Consider the following 12,343-nt stretch of genomic DNA (forward strand, 5'->3'; position numbering starts at 1 on the left):
AAATGGAGAAAAGGAGCCAGGCCACTTTGCGCGCTCTGGACCCTGACAGCGCTGGGTTGAGCTCACCTCTACTCTTCACCATGCTGCCAAGTTGCCACCCGAAAGCAATGCCTCCGGGTCAGCAGCAAGCTTGCTTGGGTCGCTCCCACCACAGAAGTGATCGCTTGTTTATTGCTGTCCGTGCTGGTGCTTTACCTGGAGCTAGAGCTGGAGCTATGCATCTCCTGGCCATCTGCTGATACGAAACACACATAGGATAGAAGCTGTCTCTCCAAAGGGGTCTTTGCCAAGGGCTGCAATGGGCATTTTTGAAAGAACTGGGCTGAGAAACAGTCAGCTCTGGTTGCTGAGCCTTATTTCACACTAATGCAAGGGCACAGATGTGATCTGCCACAACTTTGGGAAAATCAGCTTCTCAGCAGTATCACCAGTGGCTTGAATGTCATTGCTGCTCCTGCTTAATGTGAGAGGAGAATTAGGTCCGTAATCTGTGTATGAAGTGGAGAGCTGGGTGCTGAAGACCGACACCTTTCACTGCAGTGCCTGCCCACTCCTTGCAGAGACCGAGCTGCCAATCCACTGTGTATGGATGGAGGAGCTCCTGGTGAAAGTGAACACATGCACAGGTATAAAGGACTCAACCTGGCCTCTTGTGAGCCCTACCAGCCAACTCCAGATCTCCTGAAATGCCAGGGACACAGAAAGCCAAAGTTGGTGGGAATGGGGACAAACACACTCAAGTACAAAATGCCTCATAGCATTTCTGATTAATAGTCTGCCCTAGTGACCAAGAAGAGAAGGACACACTAATAATCCCTCTCCTCTGTGGCTTCACAACTGAAATGAGATTCTTTAAAGCTCTTTAATTGGTGACACTGTCCCTGTGTGATGCTGCAGCCCATGGCCTGGCAAGAAAGGGCAACAAGCAACACGCTGACAGGATCCTCCTGAAGTCAGCCCAGCTTTTGAAGAGCAATGTGAGAGGAGATGGTGCCTGCACACAGCGATGTGTCCCTACCTTCACAAGCCAGAGTGCACAGGGTGGGCTGACGTTAAGAGCAGATCCCATCCAGGGGAAGGGTGGTAGCAGGGTGCCATAGGGGGACATGGCAGCAGCTGAGAAGTGACTGAATCTTCGAGTTGCTGCAATGCAAATTCTGGCTGCAAAACCTTTGGAGAACTTTTTTGATAGAAAGGAGGAGGCAGTTCATTTGAAGCAGAACCCCTTCTCCCAACACTGGCCCTGGCCACTTTCCTCCTTCTGCTTGCAGGGCTTCTCTACCCTAATGTGTGTGATGGGGTGCTTTTGACTTCATTGTGCTCATTGAGGTGGCCAATTTCTGGGTGACTTGTTCTCCTGTAGGAGGACAGGACGCTGATAAATCTGATTTTCAGAGGCTACAGTCAGCAATCACCTGTCTGACTCAGAAAGAGTCGTATTTGTAGGAAACATTCCACTCAGTTCCCACCTAATCTCAGATATAGGTAATTGCGAGCAAAACTAGAACTCCTAGACATTTTATTTCCCAACAAAACATGGCAAGATAAAAACCACTCTGGAACCAAGAGGTTTGGGGGATTCAAGTGGCATGTTGACATGGATGGCTGCAGACCAGCCTGATGGATCCCACTGCCTTCCTTACTGGCCAGATGAATCAAGCGGTTTGGATGCCACATACCCACATGCCTGAGCTAATACGTGGTTTTCTGCTAGTATTTGTGGGCTGGTTTGTGGGCACAGCACCAGCTGAGCCCAAAGCTCTGCCCAGGTCATGGTTAGAGGATTTTCCTCCATCTCCAGTAGACTTGTGCTGCTAAGACAGCATCTCAGGTCTATTCTCATTAAAGCCACCGATTTTTCTCAGTAATTCAAAGTTAAGTTTTGAAACCATAGCCATGCCTGGTGTTTAGACACTTTTCCTGAGAAGCAAGAGGTTTCAATGAGCTTGGAGGGAGCAGACCCCTGATGGAGCCCCAAAGAGCTCTCCCTTTTCCAGGAGTCCCATCCAGGTCCTGGCGGCCACCTTCGTAAGACCAGTTCTGGGCCTAGGAGTGCTCCAGCTCCAGCGTCTCTCCTGTAGCTGTTCCTCGTCTCCTTCCTGAGCTTATTGGAGTGCCCTTGTCCTCATGGTACCTCCCTGCATGCACCTCCCCCAGCAAACGCCCCAGTCCCAGGGCAGCGCGGAGGTGTCCTGGAGCTGAAGATACAATAAAAATCTGCTTTTATCTGGTCTGGCATGGGCTGTCTGTGCTGCCATCTTTGGCAGCCTGACTCTCTGGTTGGGATGAAGACCCAAGACAGGCTCAGGAAGGTTCATTAAGGACATTCGCTGTGGTTTTAGCCATGAAACACTGCGAAGGCTTTGCTGAGCATGTGTGCATTGTAAAACCAAAACATTTCAAAGGCTTCCTGCTAATTTTTTTGGGGCAGGGGGCTATAAGGATGTAAAGGGACTTCTGCCAAACTTTGTCACAATTCTGAAGTGGGAGTCTGCCAAAGAAAATGTCACTTCACTGATTATATTTTAACGTTGCAAAACAATTTTTCCTGCCCCCCTCCCCTTGTTCTGAGAAATGGCTCCTTTTTGTGGAAAACTTCAGTAAAAAGAAAAAAAATATTCACGAGGCAGATAACCAGAGGGAGAGATGTCATTGCCACAATTAACATTAACCAAAGCAGCAAGTAATTGCTAAGACACTCTCATCAGAAGAAACCATCAGGCACCTCAGGAGTGGTGTGATGCCACCAAGCCCATCTAACAGAAAACCAACCAAGTCATAGAATCATAGAATTGTTTAGGTTGGAAAAGACTTTAAGATCATCAAGTCCAACCGTTAACCTAGCACTGCCAAGTCCACCACTAAACCATGTCCCTAAGGACCACATCTACACATGTTTTAAATACCTCCAGGGATGATGACTCAACCACTTCCCTGGGCAGCCTGTTCCAAGGCTTGACAACCCTTTTGGTGAAGAAATTTTTCCTAATATCCAAACTAAACCTCCCTTGGCGCAACTTGAGGCCATTTCCTCTCGTCCTATCGCTTGTTACTTGGGAGAAGAGACCAACACCCACCTCGCTACAACCTTCTTTCAGGTAGTTGTAGAGCGCGATGAGGTCTCCCCTCAGCCTCCTCTTCTCCAGACTAAACACCCCCAGTTCCCTCAGCCGCTCCTCATCAGACTTGTGCTCCAGGCCCTTCACCAGCTTCATTGCCCTCCTCTGGACACGCTCCAGCACCTCCATGTCCTTCTTGTAGTGAGGGGCCCAGAACTGAACACAGGATTCGAGGTGTGGCCTCACCAGTGCCGAGTACAGGGGCACGATCACCTCCCTGCTCCTGCTGGCCACACTATTTCTGATACAGGCCAGGATGCCATTGGCCTTCTTGGCCACCTGGGCACACTGCCGGCTCATGTTCAGCCGGCTGTCAACCAGCACCCCCAGGTCCTTTTCCTCTGGGCAGCTTTCCAGCCACTCTTCCCCAAGCCTGTAGCGTTGCCTGGGGTTGTTGTGGCCGAAGTGCAGGACCCGGCACTTGGCCTTGTTGAACCTCATACAATTGGCCTCGGCCCATCGATCCAGGCTGTCCAGGTCCCTCTGCAGAGCCTTCCTACCCTCCAGCAGATCAACTCCTGCCCAACCTGGTGTCATCTGCACCAAGTCTTGACCCACCAAAAGATGATTCCTCAGAAAGACAGCATCGCTCCTGCCCCGCTACCTCTGCGTTGTGCCTGCCTGCCCAGGCATTAGCTCCCATGCCACCTGGGAAATCCCTCTTGGGACGACTTGGCCTGGTTTCCCGCACGGCCGATGCAACCGGAGCCAACGAGCCCTCCCCGCAGTGCCACGTATGCTGGGACGTGCGGTCACGCTCGCTGTGTTTGTTTTAGGGGATTAGGAACATGCCTAAACCCAAGCGCATGTTGGACACAATGTTTCACATGCAAAGCAGTCTGGTTTGGAGGGAAATAGCAACATTTCTGTGATTAAATGAAAATAATTGGGGTTAAATGGGGAGGAAAATGAAATTTCCTTGCAATTACTTGGATTTATTATAAGAAAGAATGACATACCTTGTCAGTTTTATCTGCTGTCCAGTTTTGCCTTTATGTTTTTTCTCCTACTTTTAGAAACGAATTTGGGCCCCTTTGCCTCATTAATGAGAGATTACCTAGCTTGGTGAGAAGTTTTGTATTAGAAATGGGCTTTACCGATACAGCTCTGAAACACTGATGTGCTCTTCTGTTCCAAAACCCCCTTCTGCTAAAACCCAAACAGAATAACATGGCTATTTCCCTAAATTTTGTTCAAACATATGGAAGTTGTTCTCTTCTCAATGGTTTTGGCGTTAAAGAGCAAAGAAAGCTGCTAACATTGTCTGCTCTCCATAAATCCTCCTTTACTATATGGTTCTTCCCGAGTTACCCAGGTAGGGTTGTTAAATCAGGATGGTGCTTGGGATTTAAGAGAAAATAATACAGCTTATTTGATGCGCTTTGCTCTATAAGGATCCCACTTTCAAAAAACCCAGAAAATCCTATTGTGAAGTCTAAGGACAGAAGGTGCTTTCTGCATACAGATCAGCGTCCGAAGAATCCACTTCAGCTCTGGTGGGACACACAAACCTTGCAAAAGTTTAACCAGTGACTGAAATAGCACAACAGAGACATGTGATGGTGGTGAAAAGAGGCAAATCCCAAGATTTCCCTTCTCCTGTTTCCCTCTGTCATTCTCCTCTCTCTTCTCCAGCCCAAAGTCCTGGAAAATACAGTTGCTCATCATATGAAGCTACTCTAGTTTTTGGATTTTCCTTGTTGCTTCTCACTATGCATTTCCTATTCTTTTGAGATGGGGAATAACTGCACACTGCATCCCAGAAGTGAGCGTACCTTGTACGTAGCAATGTAATCGTGGTCTCCAGCCCTTTCCTAACAATTTCTACCACTTCACCTACTTTTTTTTGATTGCAGCTAAGCGTTGAACCAATGTTTTCATAGAATGATATGGTGTAACCTCTCTATCTTCACGACACTAGATTGATCCAGTTGATTGACTAATTGACCACTGACTGTATATAATGATATTAGCTGGCTGACGCCAGCTCCAGAGAATCTCATTTCACATGAAAAGATAGGACTGTTTTTCTTTTCCCCCATGAATATGATTTTACAGTACCTACATTGCATTTCGTTTATTTTTGTTGTCAGTCAGTCACTCAGCATCACTCAGCTAAGTCTACTCTTTATTACTGCTCATACCCATTTGCTCTCTGTCCTTGCAACCTGTTACTGTTCATTTTGCTTCTTCACTTCTTCTTGTCATCCTCTGGATCCATCAGGAAAAACTGATTCGGCCATGAAAGCATCCCTAAATTCCTCCACGGTGAACACACATGCCGAAAAGCCCCTCCTTGCCTCCAGTTCTGGCTTCCTCTGCTCTGGGAACTCCTAGCACTGGCCCTGCAGACGTTCTGGCAGCCTTCAAGCTCCTGATGTGTTTGCAAAAGCAAATGTTACTAATTTGTAAAGCATCTTTGAACTTCTCATGGGGGGCTGCCACATTTGGTGTTGTTTCTAACCAGTTGCTTTCCTCATTTGAACACTTCTGCTTTCTTCTTTTTTTTTTTTTTACTTTTTTTTTCCCCAAGATGCTTTTTGGGTTTCTATACCATCCCTCGCCAACCCATCTAGCTATGCCAACCTCCTCTGCACTTCTGCACCCCAGTCTCTCCCCCATAGCTCTTCAAGAAGAACATACTCAGTCATGCCTTTCACACTAATTTGGAAAATGGCATGAAATTTTGCCCTTTTTGTGGGTTTCCAGATTAGCTGGTCCCTGAAATAGCTACAGAGTGGGTCTAAAAATTAGCGTCTGTGTCAGGACCTATGTGATGTATACCAACCCAAATTCCTCTTCACGCTTGTGTTTCCTGCCCATATAGCCTCCCTGGTCGCTCTCTGGATACTGTCACCAGCAGGGACAGGCAATTAATGGTGACACTTTAATAGCATTTTTATTTGGGCTTGGCATCCCCTGTTACTTGTTGAGAGGGTTAACTTGTGATCTGATCTGACTGCTAGTCCTTATCTCTGGAAATGATCCAAACCCGAGCAGGAATGAAAGGAAAAAAACTCACAAGGAAACAACCTTTTTTGGTTTTGTACCCAGAGGGGACATTTTAGGTTGCATTTGGATTTTGCATTTGGTGGTTTTGTTTTTGTTTTCTTTGCAAAGTAACAAAAGTCTCACAAAACTGACAAGGAGAACAAAATGGTTTACTTTTTTTTTTTAAGCTAGAGAAAGGGGGAAATAGGAAGAAAATTCCAATCTTTTCATCAAGAGACAAAAATACCAGCCAAAAGAGAAAGTTTTTCAACACTGTGTTTAGAAAATTTGTAAGAATAGCAAAGGTGTAGCTATATTAACTATACTTTCTCAGTTTTATACATTTATAAAACATGAATGAATAACAGAGGGAATATTTTTATTAAGAAAAAATTAAAACACAAGCTTTTAATACCTATACCAGGAAAAACAGCTCATTTTTTTAAACAGCAGTTTAGAAACGAGAAACAAACCCAAAAAAATGTAGTTATTTTCCTATGGATTTAAGTTTTGGAGTTAAAATCTCTTGATGGCTTCTAGGGAAGCCTTAGGTCTGTAGTAATTCTCAGGAAACAGCATTGCTGACTACAGCACAAAACAACTCAAATTGTGCTGATTCGGTAGGCAAAGCCTTTGAAACCGGTGGAGCTTGTGGAGGAGTCAGAATATTAAGAAATGCCAATATTATTTCAAGAGAGGGGAGGGAGGAAAAAAAAAAAAAAGCTCTATTTCCAAAAGGAGCAAAACTGGAAGGTAATTAAACTCAGCAGCATCCTAGAAGCCAACACAAGGCTTAACTTTTGAGTTCGGCTTGGACCGAAGCTCATGGCTGAAAGCTGATACGGGCTTTTCCTAGCGCAGGGATAGTTAAAGCGTGGTCCAGCAGGGCTGTAGCCTGGATATACTCTAATTTTGAGCGCTGAGGCACAGCATGGAGACCATGCAGTGATCTGGTAAAGTGTGGAGATTTAGGAGCAGAGCGGAGGTTTGCACACCATTATTTCTGAGGGCCTCACCTCTATGTTAAAGATCTTCTGGATCGGTCCACCTTGTACAAACCGGGTTTCGCCCTGGCAGATTGTCAGTGCTGCCTGGGGCTGGGCAAGGGCCGGCTGCCCCTGTCGAAAAGCATGAAGCATATCTGCACTTGGATCTCACGCTTGGAGTGAGAAAAACTATTCTGAGAAGGGAAGAAAAACACAAAAACTCTTCTTCTACCTTTCTCTCCTTACGGTGCCCTATTATAAAGGAAGGTTGGTTGAGTACCAAGACCCAAGACATGCTCTGGTACATTAACACAGCTGAAAACATTATCAGCCATGGATTCTGATGCCTTAACCTATGCTGCTTGAGCAGAAGTCAGTTTGTAAATGTCTCATAAAGGACATGATGGACTTTTTTTTAATGAGATAACCAAGAAATGGGATTTACTTCATATTTTAAGAAATTAGACTATATCAAATGTGTAATAAAAATATTTTCTATAGGATTTTAAAATATATACATATGTAAACTACCTTAATTTTTAATGCCCTGTTAATATTGATGTGGTCTCTACAGTATCTAAGTGTAATTAAGTGAGGCTGCCCAGCAACCTCCATTATACCTCAAACAGTGATTACAAAACTTGAAGCCTTGTCCACACTGTAAATTAAACCTGCGTGAAAACCGGATCTGAAATTGTCTTCCAGGCCTGATCCAGCACCCACTAATAGTCAGGCTAAGTCCAATCCTGACTGCAGGAGCTGGATTAGGTCTTAGACACAGTCCCGAAATGATGTGGTTTCCAACCCTGCTGGCTGGGCAACACTGAAGGCACCTGAGGAAGTCACTGTGACCCTTGAGGCACTTCCTGGTAAAACAAAAAATAGTAGATATTTTATTTAGAATATTTAGGGATATGTAGAAACAGTCTTAAGACAATCTGGGCACATCTATACTTCATTTTGAAGAGGGGCCCAAAGTGGCTATGTGTCCCGGACATAGCCTTTGCCCAGCCACTGGATGCAGATTTAGTAAAGCTTAAGGGAGGATGAGGGCTTGGGGGTGATGATGGAGCAAAGAGCATTCATGCCTGCATCCTTCCTACAGCATCCATCTCCACATATCCCCCCACCGGCCTTGCTTGCCCAGCCCGTGTGGAGGAGGTAAGTTGGCACCAGATCCTTCCAAGAAGAGCTCCTGTGTCAAGTGCCTGCAATGGCCCATGGGGCTGAACGGGCACTGTCATCAAAGATGAACCTAAAACTGGTGACGGAGGCGGGGGGGGGATGAGGGCCGAGAAGCACATGTTACAGTCTGGCCCTATGTCCACCGAGGACAGTGAGGACATGGCTTTGGGCTGTGCCTCCAACACCCAGCCAAACACGGTTTGCATTCCTGCTTAATCCAGCACTGTGTCTAAAGCAAGTTCAGATTCATTTTCCATGCAAGGTTTGAAACACAGTGTAGACAAGGTGTGAGGGCCAGATCCTGATCTAACGCAGGCAAAATTCGCCATTATTATTGGCCTGAGCACTTACCCTTGCATTATACTTTAAGGTAGGTAGCATGGGAGTTCTCCTGCTTCAAAGAGTTAATATAGGGGATTTGACCACCTGCAGAGGAAAGTTTCTCACTGAGCTTTCGGTTCATCTGCTCCATGTGCCTGGTGTTTTTCCTGGCTTGCCGGAGAGACCTCTTGACTTTCTTTACCCGATCTCGCAGCTGCTTGTTGCGCTTCTCCAGCGTTGCCACCTTCTGCTGCAGCTTCTTCACTCTGTCCTCCTCCTCAAACAGGGCTTTCTGGACCGAGGAGCACATGAGCTAAGGGGACAGCAGAAAATAAATAGGAACAGGTGAAGTTTTACACAAAAACTTATTAAAGCAAGGGTTAATTCAGGTGTTCCTTAAAACATCTCATGGCTCTTCAAAAGTAGAATGATTTTTTTGGAAGTTCTATTCTTTTTTTTATACCTTTTTTGGTAAAATCCTCTCTTTCACTTCTGTATTCAGATAAGACCCAAAATTGTATATCTTAATGATACAAGTGATTCACAATTACTTTTATGAACTATTTTGACAGACCTGTCCAGCCCACTGAGGCTACACTGAATTTATGGAGGGAGGCTGCCCTATTTCTCATATGAAACTGGAGCTCAGGCCACGGGGTGTCACTATTCGTAGAATCATAGAACCTCTCAAGCTGGAAGGGACCCATAAGGATCATCAAGTCCAACTCCCTGCTCCTCGCAGGACTAACTAAAACTAAACCATATGACTTCATTCCATTTCCTCCTGTCCTATCATTTCCTATTGGAAAACTCTAGATTTGATTCAGCTTAGCAGCCCTTCAGAAACTCCAGATTTTGACATGAGCCTGCCCTTTGCTCTTTATGTCAACATGTGAAATAAGGACAGCACCTGCAAAACACAGAACTGGTTGGGTTTGCCTTTTCAAGAACTGAGTTGTCTTAAATATTTCATTACATGGATCTCTTTCAGATGAAACCCTAAAGGGTAAAATCCCAGCAGTTTCTAGGGGCATTCAAGATCCCGTAACTTTAAGAGAAGTGATTTTTTTGGGCGGTCATTGGCTGAAGACTGCCCCTCCCATTCTACCCCTACCTACTTATTGCAATATTGTACCCAGTAGGGACATCAAGCTCTTGATGTCCACTCATGCCTGTGGCTCTTAGATAGGCAAAAAAAAAAGGAGCCAGATTCAAAGGTGCTGAACCCAAGGCATCAGTAGAAGAGCAGCTCACAGGCCATTTTCAATTCCCCTGGGTTGGATGATGGTCCAAATGCAAAACATTTGTTGGACAATTGTTCTTCCTCTACTATCTCATCCTAGGATGACCCAGAGGTCTACCTCATCTCAGCTATATGTGATTGCCATGTCTATGGTCTCCTATTTCTGACTTGCTTCCTGTTTGTAGGTGCAGCAATAGGAATGGGATGAGAAAAACCAGCTACAAAGGCTGCCGACTAGTTTCAGTGCAAAGGAATCGTGCTCCTGACACACAGTGTTACGTGGGACGGGATTCAGCTGCCTTCTCTTAAGCAGCTAAAAGTGAGTCACACATCTGGGCTCCTCTCTTTCGGTTTCCCCTGTAATGCCTGCAGGGAGAGACACCCTTCAAGAGGGTGATCTCCACCTCTTAGGGCAGTGGGAGGAATCACCCTCTGAACACAACTCTCTCATTTCACTGCCTACAAAGGCATCAAGTTCCACGTTTTCTACCTGGGCAAGCAGAAAAAGAGGAGGTGCTTGGGGCTCAAGGACAGCCCCACCATGAAGTTTCTGGTCTAGAGGAGCCACCATGGAAACTTTTTTCTGCCCAGGGTGATGTCCCTCCTTCCTTTTTTTCCTACAAAAAGCATCCTGAGATATTTTATTGTGCAAGTAGGACTTTTGGCTGATTGCTGCACTGGTGTGCTGTGAGGAAAGACAGTGTCTTCTGCTGGATTTATCTCCTGTATACATCTAGATTTTTTTTTTATGTGTGTCAAGCACTCCTGGAGCCTGGATGGGCTTTCTCTGGCAGAACATTTGGAACAGACAGGGAATCTAAATAAACAAGTAAATCCTCACTGTGATGATGAAGGATTACATGTTTCTTTCCATCTTACTTTGTAGTATTTTCAACAACAGAAAGTAGGGAAGGGAGCCTGCTTTGATGATTAACATTTCATTTGCTTTGGAAACCCCCAGCAGCCAAAAAACATGACCAGTCAACATAAACACAGCAACTGCTTTCAGTCCCCATAAGCTCTTGTTTCTCGTGCGAAAGCACTGCAGGGCTTTGCTAAAAGGCAAATGCTTGCCCCGACCGTCCTCTCACTAGGGCTCTTTTCTAACTGCATGCTAGGGAGACTGGGAGCTCACAGACAGAGGGCCAGAAATTGCACTGAAGAGGAGGGAATTTGGTTTTGATCACAGCTCATTCCAAGTGCTATGAGAAAACAGCCAGCACCTCTTGGCTTTTGTGTTTGCCAAACCCTTGCAAAACTTCAAGCAGAGCACTTCTTGAATTGAAATCCCTGCAAACGAGAGCACTGAGTTAGGAAAAGATGTTTGTTGGGAAGACAGAAGGTGGAAACTCTACTTCATGAGGGATTTCTTGCATTTTCCATTGATGCAGTGATAGGCATGACATATGACAGAGTCTAATGCAGAGGCAGAAACAATTCATGTAGTTGAAGCTTGAGGTTGTGTGAACCCAATCGTGTCTCATCTGTCTAGGCCAGCTGGTGGGGGAACGATGTCTGACAGCAGACATCAGGGATGGCATTAGCCTCATCCCAGAGGCAGTCCCAAACCTTTTGAGGTTGGTCCTCTGTCGGCAGAGGTAGTCCAGCTCTACAGAGCCACTCAGAAACTTCTCAAACACCATCCAAAAGCGAGCCAGCTCATTTGCTTATGCTGTTCCTCTTCTAGGTCCTCACTCTCCAGTCTGAAACCCATGGTTTAGTGCTTAAATTATCTGGAGATATCCAGAAAGATCACTGGAACAACACAGTTATAAAAAACTGAGGTACTGTCAGGCATGCAGAGCTTTGCTTACCAACCGGGCAGGCGATAGGAAGAGCCCAGCTTGATAATTGGATGCCTGCCTGCAATCGCAGGACTATCAGCCAAAAAATAAACTCTTTTCTCCTTCTGCATGAGGAAAAATAACAAGGTGGGGTTCTCACATTCTCATCAGCTGGTTACAACAGCATTTTTCACAGAGCTCTGAAATGGGGATGATGTTTAAATGCGAGTGCTGTCCTACCCTTGCTGTTACTGCTAGGGCTGCAATTCACAGGGGTGCAACCGAGTTATTTTTAAACTGGTGCTGAGAACGGTGTAACTGGGACAGCTAGGAGCTCAGCACAGCCTGTATAACTAACCCAGCTGCTGAACAAATAGGTGAGAGGGTAACCAGCCCTCGGTCCATGTTGCTAGTTGAATACTTCTTGTTTACAGCCAGATGAGGTATCCCTGCATTGCGCAGTCGTTCCGGTGGAGCATATCTACAGACAGGAATTTCACACCCCATTTTGTCTGGTCTCATGCACCCATAAATGTGCACACTTTGCTTGATGACCATCGAGACCAGACCTTAGTCCGAAGGCATTGCTAAAAGCTAGAGAACTGGATCTTGTTTCTGGGAACGGTCTGTGCTCCCATTCCCCCCAGCTTGCCATGTCAGGTACATTAGAGAAGGTAGGTTGGGGTTTTTTTATGCAATATTTAATGGATAATG

The 12,343-nt window shown here is 45.8% G+C and overlaps 1 protein-coding gene across 1 annotated transcript in view; it reads right to left on the reverse strand.

The window, feature by feature from the left end:
• Positions 1-6,259: 6,259 nt before the first annotated feature.
• CCDC3 (coiled-coil domain containing 3) overlaps positions 6,260-12,343 on the reverse strand; it is a 44,206-nt gene continuing 38,122 nt past the window's right edge. The window contains exon 3 of the mRNA XM_075143683.1: positions 6,260-8,915. Within this exon, the coding sequence (XP_074999784.1) occupies positions 8,640-8,915 (276 nt within the window). The 3' untranslated portion in view covers positions 6,260-8,639. The remainder of the gene's footprint in view (positions 8,916-12,343) is intronic.

Source organism: Calonectris borealis, chromosome 1, assembly GCF_964195595.1.
Source record: "Calonectris borealis chromosome 1, bCalBor7.hap1.2, whole genome shotgun sequence".
Classification (NCBI taxonomy): domain Eukaryota; kingdom Metazoa; phylum Chordata; class Aves; order Procellariiformes; family Procellariidae; genus Calonectris; species Calonectris borealis.